Source organism: Delphinus delphis, chromosome 17 (assembly GCF_949987515.2).
Source record: "Delphinus delphis chromosome 17, mDelDel1.2, whole genome shotgun sequence".
Lineage (NCBI taxonomy): Eukaryota > Metazoa > Chordata > Mammalia > Artiodactyla > Delphinidae > Delphinus > Delphinus delphis.
Window position 1 is genome coordinate 79,765,541 of NC_082699.1, and position 26,957 is coordinate 79,792,497.

Genomic DNA, 26,957 nt, shown 5'->3' on the forward strand with positions numbered 1-26,957 from the left:
ATAAATAAATTAATTAATTTTTAAAAAAGTGACACCTCGCCTGCACCATCCGACCCCACACCTGGGAGGTCTCCCGCTGCACCCCTGCCTCCGCCCTACCTCAGGGCGCTGGCTGCCATCGTTGGCTCTCACACACACACTGCGTTCTTAGGTCTGATAGACATTTTCATTGGCCTGGTTTCCACCAGTTCACTAATGCAATCCAGAAATTCTGGGTTTCTGGATTTTTACCAATCTGATAGGTGAAAACACGGCACCCTGGTGTAGCTAGAGCTTAAATTTTGCATACTACTTGACCCAGAAATTCTATTTCTAACAATAGCCATAGACACACAATGATCCAGCCACAAAGCTCTTCTATGTAGCAGTTTACAATACCAAAAAACCGCACAAAACTAAACAAAACTAAACCTAATGTTCCATGGGAAGAGATTAAATAGGATATGATTACCATATAAAAGAATATTATATTATAAATTAATGTCATAGAAAGATGTACTTGTAACATTAAGTAAAAAGAAGTTACACGTACCTAAAATACTTCATAATATTAAATTATAAAGTTATAAATAAATTAAATTATACTATAAAATACTGTGCACATTATTTTTTGTTGTTGTTTTTGTTTTTGCGGTACACGGGCCTCTCACCGTTGTGGCCTCTCCCGCTGCGGAGCACAGGCTCCGGACGCGCAGGCTCAGCGGCCATCGCTCACGGGCCCAGCGGCTCCGCGGCATGCGGGCTCCTCCCAGACCGGGGCACATACCCGCATCCCCTGCATCGGCAGACGGACTCCCAACCATTGCGCCACCAGGGAAGCCCTGTGCACATTTTTTTTAAACAAGCATAGGGACTTCCCTGGTGGTGGAGTGGTTAAGACTCCATGCTCCCAGTGCAGGGGGCTAGGGTTCAATCCCTGGTCAGGGAACTAGATCCCATATGCATGCCGCAACTAAGAGTTCACATGCCACAACTAAGGAGCCTGAGTGCCACAACTAAGGAGCTGACAAGCCACAACTATGGAGCCGGCAAGCCACAACTAAGGAGTCCTCCTGCTGCAACTAAGGAGCCGTCGAGCTACAACCAAAGAGCTGGCAAGCTGCAACTAAGGAGCCAGTGAGCCACAACTAAGGAGCCCACATGCCACAACTAAGGAGCCCGCCTGCCGCAACTAAGACCCAGTGCATCCTAAATAAATATTTTTTTAATTAAAAAAAATCAAACAACAAGCATAAAACAAAAAGATGTGGAGGTTTTACAAAACACCAATCAATCATTGCAGCAGGGCAGCTTGAAGGGAAAGCACTGAACGGTGGCCCCTGGAAGATATGTTCACATCTAAATCCCTGGGACCCGTGACTGTGGCCTTATTGGGAAATAGGGTCTTTGCAGATGTGATTAAGTTAAGGATGTCACGATGAGATCACCCTGGATTATCTGGGTGGGACCTAAATCTAATGACAAGTGTCCTCATAACAGACAGAAGAGAGATACACAGAGGAGAAGCCATGTGAAGATGGGGCAGAGACTGGAATGGTGCAGCCACAAACCGAGGAACACCAACAGCCACCAGAAGCTGGAAGGGGCAGGAAGGGTCTTCTCTAGAGCTGTCACAGAAACTACAGCCATGCCAACACCTTGATTTTGGCCTCTGGCCTCCAGAAGTATGAGAGAATAAACTTCTGTTGTTTTAGACCACCTGTTTGTGGTCATTTGTTACAGCAGACACAGGAAACTAATGAAGACATCTTTACCAGGAGTGACAAACGTTTAAAAGCATGGCACTGGTTGTGGAATTGGGTAATGGACAGAGGCTGGAGAATTTTGAGGAGCGTGATAGAAAAAGCCTAGATTGCCTTGAGCAGGCTGTTGGAAGAAATATGGATGTTAAAGATGCTGCTGGTGATGACTTAGAAGGAAATGAGGCACATACTGCCAGAAGCTGGAGGAAAGGTGATCGCGATTAAACAGTGCAAAAAATGTGGCTGAACTGTGTTCCGCTGTTGGGTGGAAAGCAGAACTTATAAGTGATGAACTTGGATCTTTAGCTGAGGAGATTTCAAAGCAAAGTGTGGAAGGTGTGACCTGGTTTTAACCTGTTCCTTACGGTAAAGTGCAGGAGGAAAGACGTAAACTGTGGAAGGAACTGTTAAGCAAAAAAAGAACCAGCACTGGTGATTGGGAAACTCAAGGCCTGTTCAGACTGCAGAAGATGCTAATGTGGGGAGACTCACTGTTAGGAGAGAGAGACAAGGATGCAACTGGACAATCTTCCTCTGAAGAGATTTGATCTCTGACTCACAGATGCATTCAAATCTCGCAGCACAAGCTGGGGATAGAGAGGGTCATCCAGGAAAGCTCTGTGGAGAAGCCTCTAACCTGATGGCACAGATCTCTGTGTCATACATGGGAGACCCACAAGGTGTGTAAGAATGTTGTATCAGCAGAAACACTGCCAGCTTGGATGCAAGAGGATAGAGACAGAATGAAAGGAAGGAAAGCTGTTGGAATTCTGGGATACTACAGGCAGGAAATGGGGTGACAGAGCTACTCAGCTTCAAACATATGCTGCCCGGCAAGAAAAAGGAAAAATGACTTCAAGGGCACAGCTTTGGGCCCAGAGGGTGGAGCCATGGGCACAGAGGCAGAGGCCGGCAGAGCTGAACGTGTACAGAGCAAAGCATCAAGCCACAGAGGAGTATTCTCAGGCCTTCAAACCTATTGAACTTGCCCTGCTGGATTTCAAACTTGCTTGGGACTCCTTTATTCTTTTCTCTTTGTTACCCCTTTATTCTTTTCTCTTTCTCCCTTTGAGAAAGGGGATGTCTACTCTATGCCTGTCCCACCAATGTATTTTGGAAGTATACAACATGTGTTCTAGTTTCACAGGTCCACAAATGGAGAGCAAGTGGGCACCTGCCTCCCATCACCTGAGAAGGGGTTCCTGACTCCCCCTTCACCCAGCCACCATCACCTGGGGCCACCACCAGATGACCCAGCCCAAGGCCCCTCTTAGGTCCCAGACCTCACCACCCACAGCCCCTGCAGGCAGCCACAGCACCAGCTCTCCCAGCCCTGCATCTCCCTGTCCAGTGTGAGCCTGCTTCTGGCCACTGCCCTTGGCCCCACGCCGGGCGGGGGCGCCTGGCCTCCCACCTGCATCAGCCCTCTCCAGCCTCATTGCATCTGTTCCCAAGGTGCCCAGATCCTGCTGCCAACCCCTGCCCTGCTGCCGGCTCCCCTCAGGTCTCACTGGGGAAACGGAGGCCAGGAGGCAACATCGCCCACACCTTCCCATCCCCACGCCTTCCCTCCCCCACGCCTTCCCCTCCCCCACGCCTTCCCTCCCCCACGCCTTCCCATCCCCCACGCCTTCCCATCCCCACACCTGTAGAAGCCTCTACCCCTTCTGAACCACAGGGCCCTGGGTGGCAAGGGGCTGTCACACCCACCCCCAGCATGTGCGGTTGGGCAAATGAGAAGGGTCACACAGCACTCGGGCCACCCAGGCCCCTGCCAGCCAGTGTTCTGCCCAGGCTGCATTCTGCTGACAGCTCGGCCTCCGGGTCACTGCCCCGTCCTGGATGGCGGTCTCCCTCTCACATACTGCCGGACCCCTCACCGTCTCCACGTCCCTTCTCACTTCCTACACACCCCTTCGCACCCCCAATCTGACCACGCCCCCAAACAGGTCTCCCTAAGGTTCCGATATCCCTTATGACCACGCCAGGCGCTCTAAGGGCAGCCGGCTCCTGGCTCATCGCTCCTTCCCTTTCACTGGGCTGTCCAGACCACCCCCTGGGGAAGGCTCCCCCTCTGCCTCAGGCTTTCCCCCCCCGCACCGCGAGGGCCCCAAGCACAGTGCCCAGCCTGGTCCCCCAGCAACTCGAGTCTTCACATGGTGCCCGGCTCAACGATCATCTCAGTTTATTTGCCCCCAAGCTAAGCTCCTGTTCTTCCACCGCCCCTGCTGCAGAGGCACCACTCCACCCCCCACCCCCCCACCCCACCCCCGCTGCTCCCCACCCCCACCTCCATTCCCACTCTATGGCAGCCCAGTCTGGGGTCTGGGTTTCTGCAGGGGTCCAGCTCGGGGTCCACTTTCCCTCCCATTCACCTGCTCATTTTCAAACCACATTAAGGAGGTGCAACAGGACACAGACCTTGCCCTCGGGAAGCTGAGTTAGGTGGGAGAAAAGATATTTAAAATCCTTTTTGTTGGGCTTCCCTGGTGGCACAGTGGTTAAGAATCTGCCTGCCAATGCAGGGAACACGGGTTCGAGCCCTGGTCCGGGAAGATCCCACATGCTGCGCAGCAACTAAGCCCGTGCACCACAACTACTGAGCCTGCGCTCTAGAGCCCATGAGCCACAACTACTGAGCCCATGCGCCGCAACTACTGAAGCCTGCACACCTAGAGCCCGCGCTCCGCAACAAGAGAAGCCACCGCAATGAGAAGCCCGCGCACCGCAACGAAGAGTAGCCCCCATTCGCCGCAACTAGAGAAACCCCGCGTGCAGCAATGAAGACCCAATGCAGCTATAAATAAATAAATAAATTTATTTTAAAAAATGTAACAAACTGAAAGAAAAATTAGAAACACTGATAACACACAAGGAAGTTAACAGTCATAATAAATAAAGAACTCTTATAATTCAAAACAAAACACCTTACAGAGAAATGAACAATGCTTTTCAATACAAAGAGTGAATAACTATGAAATGATGATCACTTAGTCAAAGAATGCAACTTAAAACAAATTAGAATTTTCTCATCCATCAATTGGCAAGGGATTGGAACTAGTCTGCCTTGTATCTGCTGGCTCATCTACGCCAGAGGACAATTTAGAAATACAATCATTTTTAACGATAAGCCCACATGTTCATGTAAAGGGACCAGATAAGCAAGCAGAGATACTTCCATGCAATGGAACACATAGTACCCATTAAAAAGCATGAGGGTGCCAAGACCATTCAATGGGGAAAGAATAATCTTTTCAACAAATGGTTCAGGAACAACTGGGTATCCTCGTGCAAAAGAGTAAAGTTGGGGTAATTATGTGGCGGTCCAGTGGTTAGGACTAAGCACTCTCACTGCGGGGGGTCCCGGGTTCGATCCCTGGTTGGGGAACTAAGACCCAGCAAGCCTCAAGGCACAGTTTTAAAAAAAAAAAAAAAAGAATAAAGTTGGACCCCTACCTCACACCATACTCAAAAATTAATTCAAAATAGATCAAAGACCTAAATGTAACAGCTAAAACTATAAAACTCTTGGAAGAAAATATTGCCGTAAATCTTCATGACTTTGAAACAGGCAACAGTGCTTAGATATGACACTAAAAGCACAAGCAACCAAGAAAGAAATAGGTAAATCGAACTCACCATCAAAATCCTTTGTGTTCCAAAGGACACCATCAAAAAATAAAAAGCCAACCCACAGAATCAGAAAATACTTTTGCAAACCATATCTATCTGATAAGGGACTTATATCTAGAATACATGAAGAACACTTACAACTCAATAATAAAAAGCTAAAAACCCAATTTAAAAATGGACAAAGCCTCTGGATAGACATTTCTGGAAAGAAGATATAGAAACAACCAATATGCAAAAGAAAAGGTGCTCAACAACATTAGTCATCAGGAAATGCAAATCAAAATCAAGAGAAACCACTTCACACCCACTAGGACTAAATGCCTGTAATCAAAAAGGCAGATAATAAGTGCTGGCGAGGATGTGAAGAGATTGGAAGCTTCATACACTGCTCATGAGATCGTAGAATGGTGTAGTTGCTGTGGAAAGCAATCTGACAGTTCTTCAAACAGTTAAATATAGAATTATCACATGTTCCAGCAATTCCACTCCTTGGTATATATCCAAGAGAGATGAAAACATACATCCACACAAAAACTGGCCCACTGTTCATAGCAGCACATTCATAATAGCCAAAAGGTGGAAACAACACGAATAGCCATCAACCTAACCAGAGAGAAACAAAATGCAGGTTATCCATACCATGGAACGTTATTCCATGAAATGGAATGAAGAACCAGTACACACCGTGACATGGATAAAACGTTACGCTACGTGAAAGAAGCCAGGCACAAAATTGTATGATTCCATTTATATGAAATATCCAGTATAGGCAAATCCATAGGGACCTAAAGTAGACCAGCGTTTGCCAGGGGCTGGGAATGGAAATGCTCTGAAATGGGTTGTGCTGACCGTTTCACAAGTCTATTAATACACTAAAAACCACTGAATTCTTTCCCTCCCTCCCTCTCCTTCCCTCTCTCTCTCTCTCTCTCACACACACACTATGGTCACCCCAGCCGGCGAGACTAGGGGCCCAAGGCGTGACTTTGACCTTTTTTCTTCCACAATGCTTGTTTGTTTGTTTCTAGCACGTTTTGCTTTTTTTAATTTTTTTAGTATTTACTTCTTTATTTGCCTGCATTGGGTCTTAGTTGAGGCATGCGGGGTCTCCAGTTGCGGCATGCGAACTCTTAGCTGCAGCATGTGGGATCTAGTTCCCTGACCAGGGATCGAACCTGGGCCCCCTGCACTGGGAGCACAGAGTCCTAGCCACTGGACCATCAGGGAAGTCCCAGCACGTTTTGCTTTTGACCATAAACACAGACCAAAAGCCCAACTGCCAGCCTCTGATCCTGCCAGCTGAGCTCTGGCCGCCAAGGATGACACCCCATGCTCTCACCCACTCACCCATGCAAGCACCCTGCAAGTGCTGGCTGAGGGCCTGGGGCTGGTGCCAGGGACACAGATAACCAAGCTCTGAGTCCAGGACAGGAGACGGTGGGACACGTGAGGAGGACATCAGGTGCAATGGCACCAGGCAGGCCCAGGGCCTGATAGGGAGGTGGGGCAACCCTTCCAGCTGAGTCTTAAAGAAAGCACGTGCCCTGCAGATGCGCTGACACTCCCCACCCCCGCCGGCCTCTCCAGCCCCACCTTCTCTAGACCAACGCAGGCCTTCCAGGTGGGTGCCTCCTGCAGGCTCCCTACCCCAGCCCTGCCTGGAGCACCTGCCCCCCCAAACCCCCACCCCACCAACATTCCTCCCCTCTGCCCTCCCCTCTCTACACCCACTGCCCCTCCCCACCCCCATCCACACTGACTCTGCTCCCAGCCCTGATGACACAACCTTGAAGTCTACACACACCGACCAGACACTCCCGCTGGCACTCCGCACGCCCTGGCCTGTACTTCATGCCCTGTCCGCCTGGACAGGCCTTTGGCTCTGCGTGCAAAGAGCTCGGAAGCTTGGGGGGCTCCTTCCCCACACACCCTTCCCCCGCACCTGAACTCTCGCCCCCACCCCCAGCCCTGCCCCTGCACTGGGACCACAGGCCCCCCTGGGCTCCCCCGGGCGCCCCGCCTCCGGAACTGTCGCAGGCCAGGCTCTGCAGACCCCAGCCAGCCCACAGGGAGCTCTCCAACCACAGGCCCAGGCGGCCTCAGCCCCGCAGGAATTTGTCCTGGAGTGAAGGCAGGGAGGATGGGGAGGGGCAAGCGGTTCCGGCAGACAGGAAGTGGAGATTGTTCTGGAAGGAGCAGGGCCCAGTGGGGAGGACTGGGGATTTCCACAGGGAGAGCTGGGGAGTGACACCTCCACTGCTGTGGGGTGGGGGGACATAAAGGTGAGGGGCGAAGAAGCTGGGTTTTGGAGGCAGATGGGCAAGTGCATCTCACGAGCGCGAGCAGGGCAAAGGTGGGGCTGGGGGCGAGTGCAGGTGCAGGGAAGAGGCCAGGAGGCAGAAGCCAGGGCCCTTCGTGGGCCCAGCAGTGGGCCAGGGGTCCCCGAGGGCAGAGCCTGCTAGTGCTTGCGGCGCCCCCCCCAGCCCCCAGCAGTCACCCAATGGCGGAGGAATCAGCGGCTTCGCTCTGCTCCCTCACTAGGGGCGGCCTCCTCTCTGGGGCAGGATGGGCCAGGGCCTCAGGCCTCCAGGAGGCCCAAGGGGCTCACAGGATCAGGCCGCGGCCCAGAGCCTGGCCGCTTCTGCTCCTCTAGGCCACTCCTGGGCCTTGGCAGTGGCCCCGGCCCAGCCACAGGCACAGCCCCGCCCCCCCCATTCCCTTGCCTCAAGCCAGGAGGGGAGGTGACTCGGGGTACCCCAGAAGGCTCCCCTCCCCTCGGCCCCGCTCGGCCGTCCCCGGCTCCTACGCTCCCACTTCGCCACTCTCACCCACCCTCGGGCCAGTGCCACACGCTAGGGGGGCTTCACCGTGGAGGTGGCCAGTCCACTTTGGGCACGTGGCCCAGCACCCGCAGGCAGGAACCAGGCGAGCCCGGGAGGGCACGGGCCACGGCAGCCCGGTGTGCCCTCACAGCCACCCTGGAAGCCCACAGGGTCCTCAGGACTCACTCCTGAGAGATGGGCTGGCATCCCGGGAGCAGAGGGACACAGCTCCTCAGGCTGGGATGCTTTAGCTTGATGCCCTGACGGCCTCTGGAACCACACACGGCCCTGCGACGTTATGTGACCGAGGAAGATGCTGGAACAAAGCACTAGTCATTCTGTGTAAGTGTCCCCACTTTCACTAGAGTGGCCAGTTCATAAACAGTTTCGTCCTGGGGTTTGCCAGGAGAGCTGTGGCCCAGTGGGCAGCTGCTTCCTTGCCCTGGACCTGTCCAGATGGACCCTCCCAGGCCAGGCCAGCCCTCCAGAGGCATACCCTCCCTCCCTGCAGGTGCGGCGGTCAGGCTCAGGAGCCCACTGTCACGAGTGTCTCTACCGGGCCCCAGCGAACTGGTCACAGAGGCAACGGATCGGCGACCACAGTGCTGACAAGAAGCTGACAAGGAGAAGCACACAGCACATCCACCGCCCTGGACCCAGGAAAGCTGTGAGTGGAGGACTGCCTGGAGGAGGCGAGCCCTGGGCCCCGTGAAACCTCCCCTGCTTGCCTGGGTGAGGTCAGTGGATGGACAGCGGCTGCCCAGGCTCCAGGCAAGGTCCCAGCAGGACCTCTCTCCCTGAACTGCCCTTGGGGGCAGAGCCAGCATAACCAGCCATGTGGAGCTGGGACCTGCTCTGGGTCAGCTCTGTCCAGGGCCCCACCTCGACCCTCTCTAAGCCTCTGCGGGCCAGGAGCCAGGGCTGTGTCCATGCCTGCTCAGAGCCCAGCGCCCCAGGCAGCTGGGCTGTGGGCAGCTGACAGCAGTAAGGCCTGGGCAGGTCCAGAGGTCTGACGGGGTGTGCAGCAGGGCCAGGGGGCTCTGCCAAAGGCACAGAGTAGCTCCTCTGAAGAGGAGGAGGGGGCCGCCCTAACTTCCCCAGCCCACAGCTGCTCCCCAGGGAGCAGTAGAAGGGCGTAACAGGAGTCCCTGCCGAGGCGGGTGGTGGCCTAGGTGCTCACCAACTAGGGAAGGTGAGGAAAGGCAGCAACTATGCGACCCACACTGCCAGGCAGTGGCAGCCGCCCGCACCCCTGGGGGAAGCACCTAGCTGAGAGGCAGAGGACAGCTCTGCCTTGAACCACGTGTCTGCTGTGCACAGACTCCGGACACAGGACATTGGCTGGGGCGGGGCGGGGCGGCCCACCCCAGCGGGGCGGCCCACCCCACCCACCCCACCCACGTTGCACGATGCCTATTAAGGACATGACTATGGGGCTCCGCCGAGTGCGCTGCCTCTTCCTCGGGCGCCGGCGGCCGCGCGGGTCGAGCGAGGCTGGCGGCGGGGTGCGGGGCTGGGCTCCGATCGGGACGACTACCGCGGACGAGGTGTCAGAGGCCGGACTGTCCGGCCGGAGGACCTGTCAGGGCCGGCCAGACGGCAGGCAGCCCGCAGGGGGGGCGGGGGCGCCGTACCTTTGTACTTCTCCCGCACCTCCTCGTAGGCCTGGATGAAGTCCTGCTCGTCGGGCGGCGGACGAGGCGGCAGCAGGGCAGCCATGCCGGCGGCAGGCGCGGGACACAGCGGAGCGCTGCGGCGCAGAGCGAGCCTCCTGCCCCCGGCGGCCACTCGGTCCCTGCGGCCGCGCGCGCCGCTTAAAGGGGCCGCCCCCGCCCCGCCCCGCACCCAGGATGCCCCACGGGCGGGCGGGGCCCGGGGGAGAGGCGGCAGCGCGCCCGGGCGCCTCCCGGCGTCGGCTCGGCAGCCGCAGCGGAGCGGGCTGGGAGGCTACGAGTCTGCGTCCCGCGCCCGTCCCGGCGGGCGCACACCCCCTCCCCGCCCCCGCCCCCCCCCAGTCGCCGGCCTGCCGACAGCCCGAGTTCTCCGCACCCGGCGCTGCAGGGGCACCCTCCGTCCCCAGCCGCGAGCTCTCCACCACCCTGCCAGACCCAGCGACCTCACCTGGCCGCCCCCCCCCCCCCCCACCTTCTGCTCCAACCGCCGCTACCTAGGATCCTTCTATTGCAACCTGGGAGGTGGAGTGGGTATCTTCAACATGAAACCCTTACACACAAAAACTTAACTACGAATAAAAGGACTGAAATAGGGAATTTACAGAAGAAAAAATGATTGGTTAAAAAAAAAAGACAAATTCTTTGCCACTCATCAGATTGGCAATCCCCCATCTCCCAGTGTTGAGAAATGCCCTCTCCAGAATGCCCCCGGCAGTGTTCCTCTAACTGGAAATGCCACAAACACTGTGGCCAGAAGCCCCACTTCCAGGGCTCAGGGCTAAGAGGGTCGCCAGGCGTACACAAAGAGCGCCCGCAGGGCCTGCTAGTGAAGAGGGTCCAGGGCTGCGAGAGGACATTCAGGGTTCACTTTCACGTGAGTGAAAAAGAACCTCGTCCTTTAACATCCGGATGTGACATGTGAAAAGGACTGGCGGTCCCATGCCATGTCCACACCGGCTCCCGGGGGTGGGGCAGACAGTGAGGTTTCCCTTCACGCTGTCCCGCTCCCCTGCGTCCCCACAAGCTCTTGCTTGTGCTTCCACCCACAGAGTTCCTTGCTGCCCCCGCCACCATCCTCGCCCAGCACTGGGCTTCCAGGCCTCTTCCCACGCACCTCGGTCCACCCTCCCAGTCTCCTGCAGGGTCAGCCCATCCCCCAAACCCTCATCATCATTCTGTCCTAGCCAACGGGACAGGGTCAGTAGTCCGCAGACTGATCCAGAGACCCTCAGCTGGCTCCTCCCTTCCCAGCACGCCCTGCCCAATAGCCTCAAGCCCTAGGTCACCTACTTCCCAAAGGGAGGAGCCACTGTCCAGCTGCCAGCCCGACACTGTCAGGGGCCTTGCACTGGGCCTTCCCCATCCTCCCCGCAAGAATGGCAGCTACTAGAGGGCAAGGCCGGACCCTGGCTCAGGGAGGGGCTGGGGCTCTCGCCAACCAGGTGGCCCCTCCTGTCCTGCTCCTATATGCTTCTACCCACCCCACCCCCATGGTGGCAGCCAAGACCAGGGGCCTCGAAGGCGGCTTTGCCGCAGGATCTCAAGAAAGTGTCATCATCACATCTGGGCACTGGACCTTGTCCTGAGACCAATGATGGTGCCAGCTCAGCAAGCTCAACCTCAGGCCTCATGCAGCTGACCGGGTGGAGCCAGCAGGTGGCGCTGTGCTGTCTGCAACCACCTGGAACAGGAGAGGCCCCTCTCTGACCCGCAGATCACCCTCACGTCTCTCATCCCAGTCCTATACCTGCACAGAGCACACAGCGCGTGCTCAGTCAACAAGCAAATGTTTATGAATTGGACAGACGAAGCTTTTCAGCGTCGTTACCTGCAATGCGGATGACTGCCCGCTCGGCAGGGTCCAAGACACTCCCATTCCCCCCAGGGCCACCTCCGCTTAGCCGGCTCCGCTGCGTTTTCTCCAGGTTCCAGGGCAGTGTGTCCCCAGGGCTGGGCGAGCCACTGCCTCCGTTGGAGCCATCCTCAACCACTGCCCGAACCTCGTGGTCCTCGCCCGACATGGCCTCCTGGAGAGGGAGCGGGGGGGAGGGGGTGTCACACCACCGTGTATGGGGGGGATACTGCATACCGACCACCACATTCTTAACCTAAACATGGACCCCACCCCATCCACCCTGTCATCTGGACACTGACACCCACACCGCTCCTATGTCCCGCTTCATCTACATACTGAACCCCGACCCTCTCAACCCAGACACGGACAACTCTTTGCAGCCATCCACAGCTGGCCTCACCTGCTCCAGCTCATTCCTCCGATACCCACACGGAGACCCCCCCCCCCCAGACATTGACCTCACTCCCTCCAGTCTATCACTGGGACACTGATACCCCCCACCCCCCAACATTCACTGCCACTCTCTTCTCTTAGTCACCCAAACACTGACCCCTCCACGCTGTCACCCAGGGGTTCACCCAATCAGAGGACAGATCCCCCCTCCACCCCGTCACTCGGACACTGGCCTCTGATCCCTCCATCCCAAACCTGGACCCCATCTCCTCTACTCCTCGACTCAGCAAGCAAGCCAGGCCATGAGGAAGCACTGGCTGCTGCCCCTCCCCTCCCAGACCCCGCACCTCGCACACTGGCTCTACCTCCAAGCTGTCTGAGCCAATAGCGCTCCCCGTCGCCTTACCCCAGCCCAGCCCCCGCGCAGTCCCACCTCGGTCTCCGCAGTGAACGCCTATAAATAGCCAGAGCCGCATCAGCGTGGGCCGCGGGAGCTGTGCTGCCGCAAGGCTGGGTGGGAGCCCGGGCTGCCCCTCCAGCAGCCCGCCCTGCGCGGAGCTGCCGCGGGGCACCCACACCCGCGCGTGCACGCCCCTCAGCTCCCGGGCCCCACAAGCGCTGCCGTGCAGGAGGTGAATGCGGCTCTGTCCCGGCGGGGCCGGGCTGGCGCGGGGGCACAATGTGGGCTCTGTGCCTCCGCCCCTAGGCTAAGAGCTGGGGAGGAGACGGCGGGCACCGAGCTGGGGGCCACCCTGCCCCGCCCCCCACAGCCCGTCCGCAAGTCGCTTCCGCTCCAGCCCCCCGCCCGGCGCCCCACCGCCAGCCGCACCACCCCAGCCGCCTTTCCTGCCCACACCCCGGGCACCGCCCGTCCAGTTCCGCAGTCTCCGCGCGCGGAGGTGGCGTCCTCCCGAGGGAGGATGGGCAGCGACGCAACCTCTGGTTCCGCGATGCCTGCGGAGGGAGAGCCCCTACCCCACCCCGCGGCTCCCGCCCGCCGCGCGCCTCTCTGTCCCGGCCCCGGTCTTACGTGCCCGGTGGCTCAGCTCCGCTGGGCTCGGCCAGTGCGGCCGGACGGCTGCTGCCGGGAGAGCTGCGCAGGCTGCGCGGGCGGGGCGAGCCCGGAGCCCCGCCCCGGCCGCGAACCGAGCGCCGCCCGTGCGGCCCCTGCGTCCGAGTGCGCGCGGGGCCTGAGCGCGAGCGCGGCTTCTCCTGGGTACCGTCCCCCGCGCGCACCCCCACCGCCCGGTACGGCCCCCTCCCCGCGCGCAGAGGGCGGGGCGGTCGGCATGGAGACGTCGTTAGGGAAGCGGAGCGTGCCTGACACTAAGGCGACGCGGGGTCGCTCGGGTGCGCGCCGGGTCCGGCCTCTGCCGGCTGCCCAGGGCCTCCCCAAAGCACCAGCGGACTCTGCGCCCCGGCCCCCGCCCCTAGCCACCCCCGCAAACAGGTCGGACCCGAAGTTCGCAGGTCCCCCGCGCCTGGTTTCACGTACACATTTATTCAAACAACACGGTCGCGCTCGGGCGAGGGCCGGCCCCCCTCCTCCTGGGCTCTGCTGACCCCTGGTGGTTGGGCCGGCCCGGGGTGGGGGTGGGGGCGGGGAACACTGCCCAACCCGTCCTCGCCCGGTCGCCCCTATGGGCACCACTGCAGGAGGCAGGGGCGCCCCCGGGGGCAGCTCGGGCGGGGGAGGGGGCGGTGGGGCTGTGCGGAGCGGGGAGCCTGGGGAGCGGGAGGCCAGCGGCTGGGCCGAGGGGGCGGGGCCTCTAGGGTTAGGTGGCTGGGGAGTTGCTCAAGAGCTCAGGGGGGTCTCCAGGGGGAGACCGGGACATGTGCTTGCAAGTGATGAGGTGAGTGGGCAGCGCCTGGGTGTCGTGAAAGATGACGAAGATGCTGGGCCGGGGGAGGCAGTCCACCGCGCTGTCGTAGCGCAGGAGCGCGTGGCCGGGGGGCCGCGGGGGGGGTGCCCGCAGCCCGCGGCGGCCCTGCCCGTAGTCGCCGGTCAGCACCCGCGCCACGAACACCGCCTTGTGGCCCTTGGAGTCGGGGGGCGAGTAGCGGTCCAGCACCGACAGGGAGGCGCGCTTGGCGAAGTACACGCCCTGTCCGTAGAGCGTGCCTGCGGGGGGGTAGGCACGGGGGTCAGGGTGGTTACGGTGGGCAGAGACCGCGCCCCTTCAGGGACCCAGGCCTCACCGTTGCGGCCGCAAAAGCTGCGGTTGAAGCCGTGCGCGCAGATGTCCGGGACGGTGGCCACCGACGTGCCGTGGTACAGGACCTGCTCCGCCGGCCGCCGGTCACAGCACTGCTCCAGGCGCTCCCGGTGCAGTTCGTACTGCTGCTGCAGCAGCGGGTGCAACACACGCTCCACCTGCGGGCGGCCTTGGTCAGAACCAGGCTATTGTATCCCCTGGGCCACAGGGCACAGGGCTGAGCCCGGAAATCAAGAGCCCTCTCCTGGAGGAGTTCAGGGCCTGGGGAGACCTCACAGCTCCTGTCATGCTCTGCCCAGTAGCAGACATTAGGCGGACGTTCGCCACCTCCACGGAGCCCCAAGTGGCATTGGAGGGCTTCCAGGGGGGTCTGCGGGTAGGCAACCCATCCACTCACCAGAACCCTGCACCCACAGCCAGGCCTCTGCAGAGAAAAGCTGAGCCGCCCGCCTGCATTGCCCGCAGGACTTCACTCCCAACACCAGGAGATGCCCCGGACCTCTCAGTGATGGGAGACCAAGGTGACCAACCCAGTAGTCAACCGAAGAGGAGCCAACTCAGGGACCCAAAAAGTTTCTAAAGAAATTCTAACTAGTTACTTCAGAGGGATGCAAATGAATATTATATCCATGAAACAAGACGACCTACTGTGAAAAAGAAACAGTCTGAAAATTAGAGAGTTCTTACATTAAGAATGGAATTGCCGAACTGCATCCAGTGGGTGTGGATAATAATAAGATGATGAAGATGGAGTTCAGGAAGTGACTCAGAGTGCAGAGCTAAAGAAAAGAGTTGGGAACTGCGAGAGGACAGATGAGGGAGGGGGGAGGAGCTCTATGATCTGAGTCATAGGAGCTCCATAAGAAGACACCCAACAGGTGATGGGAGCAAGTGAGGACTTAATGGAAGACAGTTTGCCCGAGCTGAAGGGAGCATCTTCAGATGGAAAGGATCTTGCCATAAAATGCCAAAGACAATGTGGAAAGGCACCTACCTGATGGGAAAACTTCAACCTTCAAAGTGAAAGAGAAGTCTACAAGCGTCCAGACGCACGCGTGCACACACACACCCCCCAAAGTCGACATATAGACATGGAAAAAAACCTCACGTTTTCATATTGGGGTCCTCACCAGCAATATTGGATGCTAAGAGACCATAGAAGGATTTTTTTTCTTGCCTTTCCAAGAACAAAAAATTTTAAGGAGGAAACAAAAAGAGTTAAGTCTCTCAAAAGATCTGAAGGAAAACATATTTTGATCTTGAACCCTATATCCAACCAAACTATTAATGGTGAGGACAAAATAAGGACAGATTAAGGTATGCAAGAACCAGCTGTGCTTAAGTTAACAGAAATGTCTTAATAAACACATAGCATCTTTTGTTTGAAAAAAATACCAATATCAAATTATAGTTGCAAATTACTTCTAATTGCAAAAGGCAAAACACATTTAAAAGTCCAAAATGTTGACTACTCACTCAAGGAGATACTTTTACTACACAGAAAAGGAATCTAGGCAAGAAGGTGACACGGTCACCAAGAGTAAGCCAGCAGCCAAGCACCACAGAGAAAAACGAAGAAAGTAAACAAAATCAAGAGCCATTAGTTGGGCATCCCTGGTGGCACAGTGGTTAAGAATCTGCCTGCCAGTGCAGGGGACACGGGTTCAAGCCCTGGTCCGGGATGATCCCACATACCGCGGAGCAACTAAGCCCGTGCGCCACAGCTACTGAGCCTGCGCTCTACAGCCCGCGAGCCACAACTACTGAAGCCCACATGCCACAACTACTGAAGCCTGCAGGCCTAGAGCCTGTGCTCCGCAACAAGAGAAGCCACCGCAATGAAAAGCCCGTGCACTGCAACGAAGAGTAGCCCCAGCTCGCTGCAGCTAGAGAAAGCCCACGCACACAGCAATGAAGACCCAACACAGCCTATAAAATAAATAATAAAATAAGTCTATTATAAAAAAAGAGAGCCATTAGTCCTTGAATCCTAGAATATTCTCTTTCATGCAACATGGTTTCAATAACTAGGTTTTTCATTTCCCCCTTTCCTCTCTGGTCCAGTGGTAAATATTTGTTCATTGTCATTATATTTCGATCAACCTATGGCCCAAGTTTGGAGCTTCATGCTTGGAATAGAAGCGTGCCATGCAGAATAGAAGATGACATTTGTCAACCTTGCCAACTTAAAAGTAATGTCACTGGCCAAACTGTGAGATGGAAGAGGGAGGAAGAGGTGAAAGGGGGAAGGGAAGCCCATTCTCCTGATCTTCCATGCAGGGAGGCAAGAAACAGTCTCTAAAATCGTTAAGTGGAAAAAAGACTCAAGTGTACCACGTAAAGTCACAAAGGTCCTGCTAGAAGAATCAAGCGCACGTGACTGACTAACAGAGCCTCGGGAGGAGCACGGGGCATGAGTGCAGGGCGTCCTCCTCTCTCCAAGTGCAGAAGTGACAGCTGCTAAGTCCACCCAGAGTTACAGTGGTCATCCCCAGGAAAGCGGTGGTGGTGCTGCTGGTGGCGGACTGGGCCCGGTCTGGGAAAGGCGTGAGGGTCTGCGTATCTGAACAGATCCGGGTTGCTATTGCTGCTCACCGCCCCCTGCCCCCAGGCCCACCCACCCACAAGTTGGTGCGTCAAGAGGGCCACCTGGCTTCCCCCGCACCGTGAGCCCAGCTCTCCACCGCCCCGAGATTCCTTCCCCTGAGCCGGAAGCACTCAGCCCTGCACTCTGCTCCAGCTCCTCTCTGCCCCCTCGCTTCCGCAGCCAGCTCATTTCAGCCCGGCCTAGCTCTCACCTCCCGCCGCTCTCCACCCCTGCCTGGCGCACAGCCCCTCCTCAGTCCTTCCTTCCGGCCCTGCAGGCGCTCCCGCCCTCGCTGCCTCCAGCACCCCGCCTCTGAGCCCCTCCTTCTCAGCCTCCGCTCCCCACCTGCCTGGGTGGCCAGGGCTCACTGGGGCTCCCAGAGCTTCATTCGGGTCCCCCACCCGTGGTGCCCAGCCCTTTCCGCAACCCAACCGTGCTCAGAGTTGCCACGTTCAACAAGTGAAAATGTAGGAGGAGGCTGCCTCGCTGCAGCCAGCCCTCTTCCTGCTGGAGCAGACCCCTTGGGAGGCAGACGGGCCCCAGAACAGCACCCGGGACAACTGGGGGAATGAGTCATCCTCACAGTAGCCACGAGATGGCATCACCACCCCATGTTCTAGAGGAAGAAACTGGCCGGCATCGGGCTGTAACCGGCGAAGTGGGGACCTGTGCTGGGACCCCCTAAGCTCTACAGCCTTCTGTCTCTCTGGCCGCACACTCGTGAACACACTTCGGGCAGGGAATGGGGCTGCGGAGCCCTGGTGCTCCCCTGCCCCCGAACAGCTTTCAGCCTGCTGGGCAGCTTCTGGCCAGCCGATCCTGACGTAGGCAAGAGTGATAGCCCACAGGCTCTGCAAGGCCAAGATGGTGCCAGGAGCCCAGGAGGCCAGAGGCTGGCAAGGCAGGGCGTGGACTCACCTGGACAACACGGATCCTGCCATGGGCAGCGTCCAGTGTGTCGTAGAAGGCCTGCACTACCGTATGGAACTCACTGCTGCTCTCGGCCACACACTCCAGCCTGCCCAAGAGCTCCCTCGGCCTCTGCTGTGGCACTGACACACAGGGAGAAAGGGCATGTGGGCCATGCCTGGGGCACCGGTCCACCCTGCCCTCCCCCATGCGGGCTGCAGACTCACAAGTGGGGCCCGAAGCCTCCAAGGGAAAGGCCAAGCTCTGATCCCGGGGGCCAGCCCACAGCGCTGCTAAGTGGTGGGCCGCACGGGTGGGCTGGGTCCCAAAGCCACGGAGGACGGTGCGGTCACCACGAAGGGCGACGCTCACGCCGTGGCGCCGCTCCAGGCGGGCGCACAGCTCCGCGGGCAGCACGCAGCCCCGGGGCCCCACCGTCTCCTCCCGGAGGTGCACCTCCAAGGCCGCCTCTAGGGCCCGGCCCAGCTCATCCATATCCTGCTCGAAGGCCGCGTGCACCTCCAGCTGGGCCCAGCCGCCAGGCCCCCCACCCCGGGGCTCCGGTTCTTCCTCCCGCGGGGGCGGCTGGAGGGAGAGGGCCAGGGCCCACTGCAGCGCCACAGCCTCCTCCCGCTTGGCCACCTGGCCTTGTGGCTCCAGCGAGCGGCAGAGAGCCAGCTGCAGCTCAGCCTCCTCCTGCAGCCGCCCAGGCACCCCGGTGCGGGGCGCCACCGGCCCCTCCCCAGCCCTGGGAGTCTTCTCCTCCTCCAGCTGCCCCGCGGGCTCCTCCTGCCCCAGCTCCAGTGGCAGCCAGTCTTCCGCGTCCAGGCCCTCCAGGGCGGCCAGCAGCTCTCGGACCTCCTCTGGGGACAGGGAGAGGCACCGGGTCAGGGGTCAAGTCCAGCCAGGATGGGGCTGAAGGAGAGGACTAGTCAGGGGCCGGGTGGAAGATGGAGACGGGGTTAGAGGGTATACGGTCACAGGGCGGAGCAGCAGGGGGTGAGGTCAAGAAAGGGCCGCAGGATGTGCCGGGGTCCCCCGGGAGCCCTACCTAGGCTCACATTCTCCTGGCCACCGTCTGTACTCTCTGGAGGCCACAGGGTGTGGGAGTGGCCAGGGAGCACCTGTAGGGCCTCAGTGGGGTCCGCCTGTTGGGAAAGAATGCCAGTACCCCCCAGACACATACCCCTCCCAGGCCTCTGAGCAAGGGTGGAGGAGGTACGGGGGGGCTGAGGAGTGAAAAAGGGGAGGGGAAGGGAGGGGAGGGCTCCATGTCTACCTCTCCCAGGCCTGTGTCCAGGGCAGCCCTGGCCAGACGCTCTGTCCCAAAGACGCACTGGAACTGAGCTTCCATCCCCCGCAGAAGGTGCTGCCCCTCTGGGCTCAGCAGGAACCTGGCACTGCCTGGGTGCTTCAGGCTCAGCGCGTGACAGCTCACGCTGCCCAGCAGACTTTGCAGAAACTCCTCGGCGGCCCGGCATGGGGCCAGGGCTCCGCAGAGCTGCAGGACCACGGGGCGGGGTGAGGAGGAGCACTTGGCAGGTTGGGGCACAGGAGAGGCACCCAGAGCCCCCAGTAGTAGAGGTGAGGAATCCTCAGGGGTCGCTTACCCGAAATCCAGTCGTATCTGATCCCTCGAGTGGGAAGAGGGCGACGTCTCCCAGGCCAGCAAGAAGGTCCTCATGATAGAGTTGAATGAAGCGCATTGCTCCCAGCTCCATCGGCAGCACTGTCTCCACCAGGCCCTCCTGCCCCGGTGACCCTACAGGGCCCAGGCTCATTGACACCACCTGCTCCAGAGACTCCACGGCAATCTCCACTGGGCCTGGAGACCCCGTAGGCCCCGGGCTCACCAACCCCTCCTGTTCTGAAGACCCCACGGGCCTGGAGCTGACTGGCCTGGCCTGTCCCAGAGAGGACCTGTCCCAGAGATGCCCTGTCCTCAGCAAGGCTCCTGTTTGCCCCGGTGCCTCCTCAGAGCCCAGTGTCGCATTCCCTGCACAATTCTGTGCCCTTGCTGGCCCTCCAGCCTCCAGGAGAGCATGCTTGGGGGCCCCAGGCCCCAACTCGGCCAAGCGGCTCCCTCCACTGGTGTGCTCGCTGAGCTCCTCGGGCTCCAGGACATCGTAGTGGGGGACAAGGATCAGCTCTGAACCCTGCAGCTGGTGGGCCCGCTGCAGCACCCGTTCGGCCACTTGGAGGAAGGGAAAGGACAGAAGTCGTCAGGGCTCCAAGGTATAGGGAGGGTGGGCCGCCCTGTCCAGCCCCACTCACCCTGCCACTGCTGGAAGGAAGCGATGGTGCCCAGGTGCCCTGGCAGGCTGCGCACGCCCTCCAGGGGCCCCCCGCCACTGCGGCGCTCATTCTCCAGGTACAGCTCCAGCAGCAGCAGGTCTGCAGGGGGGATGCCCCCCACGACACGCACCGCCCGGGCCTGAGGCACCCAGGCCAGGGAGACCTCAGCCCCCTTCAGGCCCAGGGACTGGGCGTGCTCCTCCAGGACGCGGGCTTCTGTGGGGAGGGTGCAAGTCAGCTCGGGGCATCTCCCCTGAAAGGCGCGTCTGCCCCGATCCCGCCTCTCACCTGCGTCTGAAAGGGGCTTGGGCAGCTGCACCAGGGCCCGGTCTGGTCGGGGACTGGCCAGGGCACGGCACGGCTGCACTGGCTGCCCTGCGGCACAAAGCAGGGCTTGGACATACTGCTCCAGGTGCTGGGGTCCCGTGCCAGCAGACAGCCCTTGGAGCAGTAGGCGTGAAGGGGCGCGTGGTGGGGCTGGCCGCAGGCTCAGCCGAGCGCCGTGCAGAGTGTGCTCCTCCTGGGCCAAGACCCTCGCTGCATCTGCAGGCAGGGGGAGGGGGTGTCAGGGCCGGCGGCCGGTGGGGGCCCAGGCTGCCCCTTTGAATGGGTCCACTCACCTGCAGCCTCCTGGAAGGTGAGGATGCCCCCGCGGCCAAGTCTCTGCCAACTCGACACAGGTCCACCCCCAGAGCTTCGACGGTTCTCGAAATAGAGCGTGAGCAGCTCGCCTGGGACGTCGGGGGGCAGGCCTCTGAGTTCCACGGCTGCCCCCAGCTCCGCCTCTTCCTCGCCCATCATCACAGCCTGGGCCGAAGGAACAGGTGGGGTAGCCGCCCACAGCCCCGCCTCACCCCTCGCAGGCCCCTGAGCAGCGTTCCCTGGCACCCCCCTCACTGTGGGGCTGGCCCACATCCTGCACTCACGCTCCCCCAGCTGCCTGGGCCGCCGCAGCCTAGGCCTTCAGCCGTCCTCCTTCCCCTTCGCCCTAAAGCCAAAGGGCTGGGACAAGAAAACAAAAGCGAAACCGTCGGAGGGAGGGAGGGGCCCACAGTGCCAGGGAGAGCGTCTGCCTCCCGGGTGCTTCCCTTCTCCGGCCCCTCCTGCAGAACTTTCCAGCCCCACCCCCAGCTCCTCAGCCCTCTGCCCAGCCCACCCGCCCCACCTGTCTGACCTCAGCCCAGTGGCTGGCAGGGTGGGGCGCGTGTAGGCTCACGGTCCCCCACTCCCGTGGGCCTGGCCCTGTGAACCTCAGTACGGCCAGTCACCCTCCCTGGTAAATCCACACGGGGGGCTCGAATCATCGCCCTCCACTCAAGACCTCAAGCCTCCGTGTTACCCTCCCCCATTGCACGAGCACCTTGGGGCTCTGGCCGGCCTGGCTACGGCTGGCTTTCAACTCGCCCCAGCAAGCTGGGTGACGGCACCTGCACTCACCCTTAAACAACACACAGGGGACCGACCTCCCATCCCGCGAGGGTGGGTCGGCAGTTCCCACTCCTGACCTAGGAGAGCTTCCTCCCCGCCTCCCCAGCCTACACTGTCCTCAGAGGTGGCGGCGGCACCAAGGCTGACCCCAGAAGGGGCTGATGCTGTGCTCACGGGCCTTGCTGCAGCACATCCCCGTGACAGAGGGGACGTGGAGCCTCATGCTCAGCTGCACCTTTACGGTCCACAATCCCTCTTGCTGCCGCCGAGTACCCCCCTTTCCTGTGCTCCATTGGCTTCCAGCCTCTCAGAGAGTTGTGCCCCCCACTGCTCTCCATCTCGCACCTCCCACTTATCCCTCAGCCACTAAAACCCAGCCTCCGGCCCTGCTACTCCTCCAAGGAATTGAGGACCTGTCCAGTCTGTGCCCCGAGCTGTACACCCAGCACCCTGGCTGCCCCCACCCTGATCTGAGCCTCCATCATCTCTTGCCTGGATCACTACTCTGACCTCTTAACTGATCTCTCTCTGCCACTCCTGCCCACTCGCACTGTCCCTCCTCAACAGAGGGCAGCGTGAGCCTTATAAGTGGCACCGACAGCTGCTACAGCTGGGTCCACAGTAAAGCCAGAGTCCTTTGGAGGACCTGCCAGGCTGGACTGACCGGGCCCCAGTCCCTTCTGCTGCATCCCTCCTGCATCCCCCATCCTCTGTCAGGAACTGTGACTTGCACGGGCCCCTCCTAGGGCCCTGGCCTCAACTTCACATTTGTCATTTTAAATTAGTTTCCTTAAAAAAAGACCCCTCAAATTGTATGAGCTTCTAGTTCTACAAAACCTGAAGTCATCCCTGCCTGCTCTATATTTTCTCCTCTCATGGAACTCATCCCCTTCTAACATACTGTGTAATTTACTTATTACACCAATCCCTGCTACCACAGGCAGCAGTGTGCTGGAGCAACTCACATCATGACTACATTGTTCAATTTTCAGGAGTCTTTGTGAAGCAGTTGTTAAACTGGTGGTCGCTTGAAATCAGCCACCGTGGGGTATTTATATGAAGGACAACTGCAAAGGTACAGATCAGGGTTTGCCCTCCCTGGGGCCCGCCGTTCAACGATGAACCAGCACACCAGCTGCATAGGACAGAGCCTCTTCCCAATCACTGCTGGGCCTGGGAGAGGCCACTGTCCAAAAGGCCGGAAAGTACAGTAAGATTCCTAGGCCCCAGGTGGACAGGCACTCCTGCAGAGGGCTCCAGGGGACCATGTCGCAGGGATGTCCCTGGAGGTGGCAGGCAGCACTTCCTCAGGACCGCTGAAGCCGAGGGAATTTAACTTGGCCTCCAGTCCTGGGGCATCTCTAAGCCTCAGCCCCTTAGCAGCGAAACAGGGCTAAGAATGCCACCGTTGGACTTCCCTGGTGGCGCAGTGGTTGAGAATCTGCCTGCCGATGCAGGGGACACAGGTTCGTGCCCCGGTCCGGGAAGATCCCACATGCTGCGGAGCGGCTGGGCCTGTGAGCCATGGCCGCTGAGCCTGTGCGTCCTGAGCCTGTGCTCCGCAACGGGAGAGGCCACAACAGTGAGAGGCCCGCGTACCGCAAAAAAAAAAAAAAAAAAAAAAAAAAAAAAGAATGCCACCGTTACAGCTTGTGGTACTGTGATCAAGACAAGTAAGGATAACTGGTCTAGTAGGGACCTGGACTAGTTTCCTAGAGAGGATAGAGCATTTAAAGAATTAGGCCTCTTGATTTGGAATAGACCTGGATGAAAGGGGAAGCGGAGTTTTAAGGCCAAGGAGGGATGGAGAGTGCTTGTCAGACTTAGCAAATCCCAGATTTAGGAATAAATTTCTCAAAATTCCCTGACCCAAATTGGAGAGGCTAGGTCTCAGCCTCCAGAGGTCTACAGCCCTCACGGCCCAAGGCCACCCCTCAGCGGACAGGACAGGACGCGGGTCTCGGGCCTGGGGCTCTGAAAGAAGCCAGCAGGGAAACCCAGTCGGGTAGGGTCCATCCGGGAGAAGCCCCCGCGTTCCCCGCGGAGCCCAGCCCACGGCCCCGCCCCCGCACCGCCGGCCCCGCCCCGTCACAAGGCCCCGCTGCGTCTCCCGAGCCGCAGGCGCAAGCCCAGCCCAGCCGGCCGCGGAGCGGGTGCGGGTGCGGGCGCGGGCACAGCGGCCGTCGACTGCGCGGCCGCGCAGCGGACACCGGGCGCACAGGCCTGAGGCGACTCGCGCGACTGGTGAGTCCCCGGCCCTAGCCCAGCAGCGCGTCTACTCGCTCAGCCGGCCGGCCACTGCCGCCCCCGCGCGGGCCCTGCGCAGCAGACAGGCGTTGCGGTGGGTCGGTAGGTCCCGCCGGGCGCGCGGCCCGCGGGGGCCGGGGGGCGGTGGCGGCGGGGCCGGGAAGCCGGAGGGCCCAGGGCGAGCGGGGGCGGCGCACTGCGGCGACAGCCGGACGGGCGGTCCGAGCGCCCCCCGAACGGGCAGGAGGGCCCACCCCGCCCTCGGTGCGGGTTCCGTGGCCGCCGCCACCACCCGCCTCGTCCCCACGTCCGCTTTGTTCCCCCGCACGCCCTCTGGTCGCTTCCATCCCCCACCCCCCCATCCCCCCGCAACCCGCTGTTCCTGGCGTACCCCGCTGGCAGGCACCCCGGCAGCCGGCAGCCGATCCAGGCCTGCTGCCCCCACCCCGGGAGCGAGGCCCTGCTCTTGGCGGGGGGGGGCGGTCAGGGTTCTGGCTGGTCACAGATGGCGTGGGGATTTCCTGGGATAGAAATAGCCGCCGGCTCTGGCCCCTTAAAGCTGCTTAAGGGGCGGGATGTGAAGGGGAGGGTCCGGGCACACCCCCGCACCTCCCCGACCGCGCCCCCAGCCCCGACCCGCGCTGAGCTCTGACCCGGAGAGGCCAGCAGCGGTGAGACGGCCCCTCCAGTTGCTTGCAAGAAACGGCAGAAGCCCAAAATCCTGAGGCTGCCAAAGTCATCCCCTCGTCTATCCCCTCCTCCATCTTTGGGGTCGGCCTGTAGGGGCCCCTCCTGAAGCCACACGGCCAGCCACCCGATACCCACCCGCCTCTCCTGGCCCCCCAGCTCGGGCTCCGGACAGCCCTGGGGCAAAGGTCACGAAACCCCCTCCTTCCGTCCCGTTTCCCGGTAGCAGGTGGAGAGGCCCCTGGCTGGTTCCTGTCACCTCAGGGCTAACCGTTCTCTCTCTGTCCTCTAGGGGGAGACCACAGAACCTGAGGCCATGTCCCATGAAAAGAGTTTCTTGGTGTCCGCGGACAGCTATCCTCCCCCCAACCCTGGATATCCTGGGGGGCCCCAGCCCTCCTTGCCTCCCTACCCAGGGGCCCCTTACCCACAGCCCCCGTTCCAGCCTTCCCCCTATGGCCAGCCAGGGTATCCCCAGGGCCCCAGCCCCTACCCCCAGGGGGGCTACCCTCAGGGTCCCTACCCGCCAGGAGGCTACCCCCAGGGCCCCTACCCCCCAGGAGGCTACCCTCAGGGCCCCTACCCACAAGGGGGCTACCCTCAGGGGCCGTATCCACAGAGCCCCTTTCCCCCCAACCCCTATGGACAACCACAGGCCTTCCCGGCACAGGATTCTGGCAGTGAGTAGTGGGGCAGGGGCAGGGGAGGGCAGGGGCTCCTGGCACCAGTGAGGGGTGCTGACCCAGCCCACCGTGCTCCTCAGCACCTCAGCATGGGAACTATCACGAGGAGGGTCCCCCATCTTACTACGACAACCAGGACTTCCCTGCCACCAACTGGGATGACAAGAGCATCCGACAGGCCTTCATCCGGAAGGTGGGCCACGGGGGTTGCGGAGGGCGTGGGCAGCTGTGCTGGCCGGAGCTCTGAGCCGCCTCCCTCCCCAGGTGTTCCTGGTGCTGACCCTGCAGCTGTCCGTGACTCTGTCCACCGTGGCCGTGTTCACATTCGTCGGGGAGGTGAAGGGCTTTGTCCGGGAGAACGTCTGGACCTACTACGTCTCCTACGCCGTCTTCTTCATCTCCCTCATTGTCCTCAGCTGCTGTGGGGACTTCCGGCGAAAGCACCCCTGGAACCTCGTTGCCCTGGTAACCCCCAGACCCTAAGGCCTTCACACCCCGTGACTCACGCTTTGGAGCGACAGAGGGGGACGGGAGTGGGGCAGCGGCTCCACATGCTCAAGTCTCCGTCTCCCCTCAGTCGGTCCTGACCGTCAGCCTGTCCTACATGGTGGGCATGATCGCCAGCTTCTACAATACTGAGGCGGTCATCATGGCCGTAGGCATCACCACGACCGTCTGCTTCACGGTGGTCATCTTCTCCATGCAGGTAAGGGGCCCCCCGAGGCAGGGCTGCCGGTCCTGAGGGCCCAGAGGCCTTCCAGGGCTGCGGTACCCAGGCCCCGTGTGCCCCTGTGCCCTCAGACGCGCTACGACTTCACGTCGTGCGTGGGCGTGCTGCTGGTGAGCATGGCGGTGCTCCTCGTCTTCGCCATCCTCTGCATCTTTGTCCGCAACCGCATCCTGGAGATCGTGTACGCCTCACTCGGCGCTCTGCTCTTCACCTGCGTGAGTGATGGGGGTGGGCGGTGTGGGCGGATGCTGGGCGGGGTGGGATGTCTTTCAACATGACCGTCCTGCCACCCCCAGTTCCTGGCAGTGGACACCCAGCTGCTGCTGGGGAACAAGCAGCTGTCCCTGAGCCCGGAAGAGTACGTGTTTGCTGCGCTGAACCTGTACACGGACATCATCAACATCTTCCTGTACATCCTTACCATCATTGGCCGTGCCAAGGAGTAGCCCGAGCCCCTGGCACATGCGGGGCCCCACTCAGGTGGCATGGCTGACCTGGACCCTGCCCCCAGCGTGGCAGTTCCTCTGTACCTCCCCTCTCTCATCCCTGCGCGCAGCCTGGGACAGAGGGAGCCCCTCCCCAACCCTCCTGTGTGTACACTGCAGACACTTCTGTTCGGACCCGCTGTGGCCAGCATGGCCCCTTGTAGCCCTCCCGCCCTGCCAGAGGGCAGTGGGGCCAGGTTTCTGTGCCACCTCCTGCCCACTCAGTGTTGCATGAGCCCTGTCTGCCAGCCCACCCCAGGTCTGGGGGCAACACCAGGTCCCAGGGGAGAGGGATGGAGCCAAGAGGTGAGGGTGCGCGTCCCCCCTCCTGTCCCAGCTCCCCCGCCTGCCATAAAGTGTCCCTTTCCCCTCCCCAGCCCCATACTAGCGTGCTGCCCTCTGGGGGACCTGCGGGGTGTGAGGGTCTCGTCCCTGTGCTGAGCCCTGAGGGCAGAGAGGACGGGTATGTTTCAGGGGAGGAGGACGTCTTCCTCTCATTCTGCTGTCTTTAAACAATAAATGGGACCTTCCGCGCTCTGTGTTCCCTTCATCACTGTCGTCACTGCCACTTC

At 60.1% G+C, this 26,957-nt stretch overlaps 3 protein-coding genes across 5 annotated transcripts in view; 1 reads left to right on the plus strand and 2 right to left on the minus strand.

The window, feature by feature from the left end:
• LOC132413312 (plectin) overlaps positions 1-13,199 on the minus strand; it is a 57,465-nt gene extending 44,266 nt beyond the window's left edge. For 2 of the 3 annotated variants that reach the window (XM_059995289.1, XM_059995282.1), the window contains exons 1-2: positions 13,149-13,199; positions 11,699-11,897 (exon numbers count right to left, since the gene is read on the minus strand). In XM_059995289.1, coding sequence (XP_059851272.1) covers positions 11,699-11,891 — 193 coding nt within the window. In that variant the 5' untranslated portion in view covers positions 11,892-11,897; positions 13,149-13,199. Of the gene's footprint in view, positions 1-9,831; positions 9,998-11,698; positions 11,898-13,148 lie in introns of those variants that run through there. The other variant, XM_059995287.1, reaches the window with a different exon arrangement.
• A 372-nt stretch (positions 13,200-13,571) lies between these two features.
• PARP10 (poly(ADP-ribose) polymerase family member 10) lies at positions 13,572-24,372 on the minus strand. The gene is made up of 12 exons (XM_059995320.1): positions 24,192-24,372; positions 21,052-21,127; positions 20,746-20,932; positions 20,414-20,668; positions 20,105-20,341; positions 19,441-20,024; positions 19,110-19,331; positions 18,882-18,978; positions 18,058-18,693; positions 17,840-17,973; positions 14,318-14,492; positions 13,572-14,240 (listed from the first exon to the last, which is right to left on the minus strand). Exons 3-12 carry the CDS (start codon positions 20,924-20,926, stop codon positions 13,894-13,896), a joined length of 2,868 nt encoding a protein of 955 aa, XP_059851303.1. The 5' UTR covers positions 20,927-20,932; positions 21,052-21,127; positions 24,192-24,372; the 3' UTR covers positions 13,572-13,893.
• Positions 23,647-26,552, plus strand: GRINA (glutamate ionotropic receptor NMDA type subunit associated protein 1). Its single transcript, XM_059995415.1, has 7 exons — positions 23,647-23,797; positions 24,780-25,167; positions 25,251-25,363; positions 25,435-25,635; positions 25,748-25,876; positions 25,972-26,115; positions 26,197-26,552. Exons 2-7 carry the CDS (start codon positions 24,804-24,806, stop codon positions 26,344-26,346), a joined length of 1,101 nt encoding a protein of 366 aa, XP_059851398.1. The 5' UTR covers positions 23,647-23,797; positions 24,780-24,803; the 3' UTR covers positions 26,347-26,552.
• Positions 26,553-26,957: the final 405 nt, after the last annotated feature.

What these genes read in the sequence shown, in the direction of transcription:
- PARP10 (XM_059995320.1), bottom strand. Translation starts at nt 20,926, where the DNA reads ATGATGGGCGAGGAAGAGGCGGAGCTGGGGGCAGCCGTGGAACTCAGA. An exon ending in CACCTTCCAGGAGGCTGCAG is followed by an intron (nt 20,669 to 20,745) that starts GTGAGTGGACCC and finishes CCCTGCCTGCAG; the next exon opens with ATGCAGCGAGGGTCTTGGCC. An exon ending in CAGATACGACTGGATTTCGG is followed by an intron (nt 19,332 to 19,440) that starts GTAAGCGACCCC and finishes GTGGTCCTGCAG; the next exon opens with CTCTGCGGAGCCCTGGCCCC.
- GRINA (XM_059995415.1), top strand. Translation starts at nt 24,804, where the DNA reads ATGTCCCATGAAAAGAGTTTCTTGGTGTCCGCGGACAGCTATCCTCCC. An exon ending in CCCGGCACAGGATTCTGGCA is followed by an intron (nt 25,168 to 25,250) that starts GTGAGTAGTGGG and finishes CGTGCTCCTCAG; the next exon opens with CACCTCAGCATGGGAACTAT. An exon ending in GCGCTCTGCTCTTCACCTGC is followed by an intron (nt 26,116 to 26,196) that starts GTGAGTGATGGG and finishes TGCCACCCCCAG; the next exon opens with TTCCTGGCAGTGGACACCCA.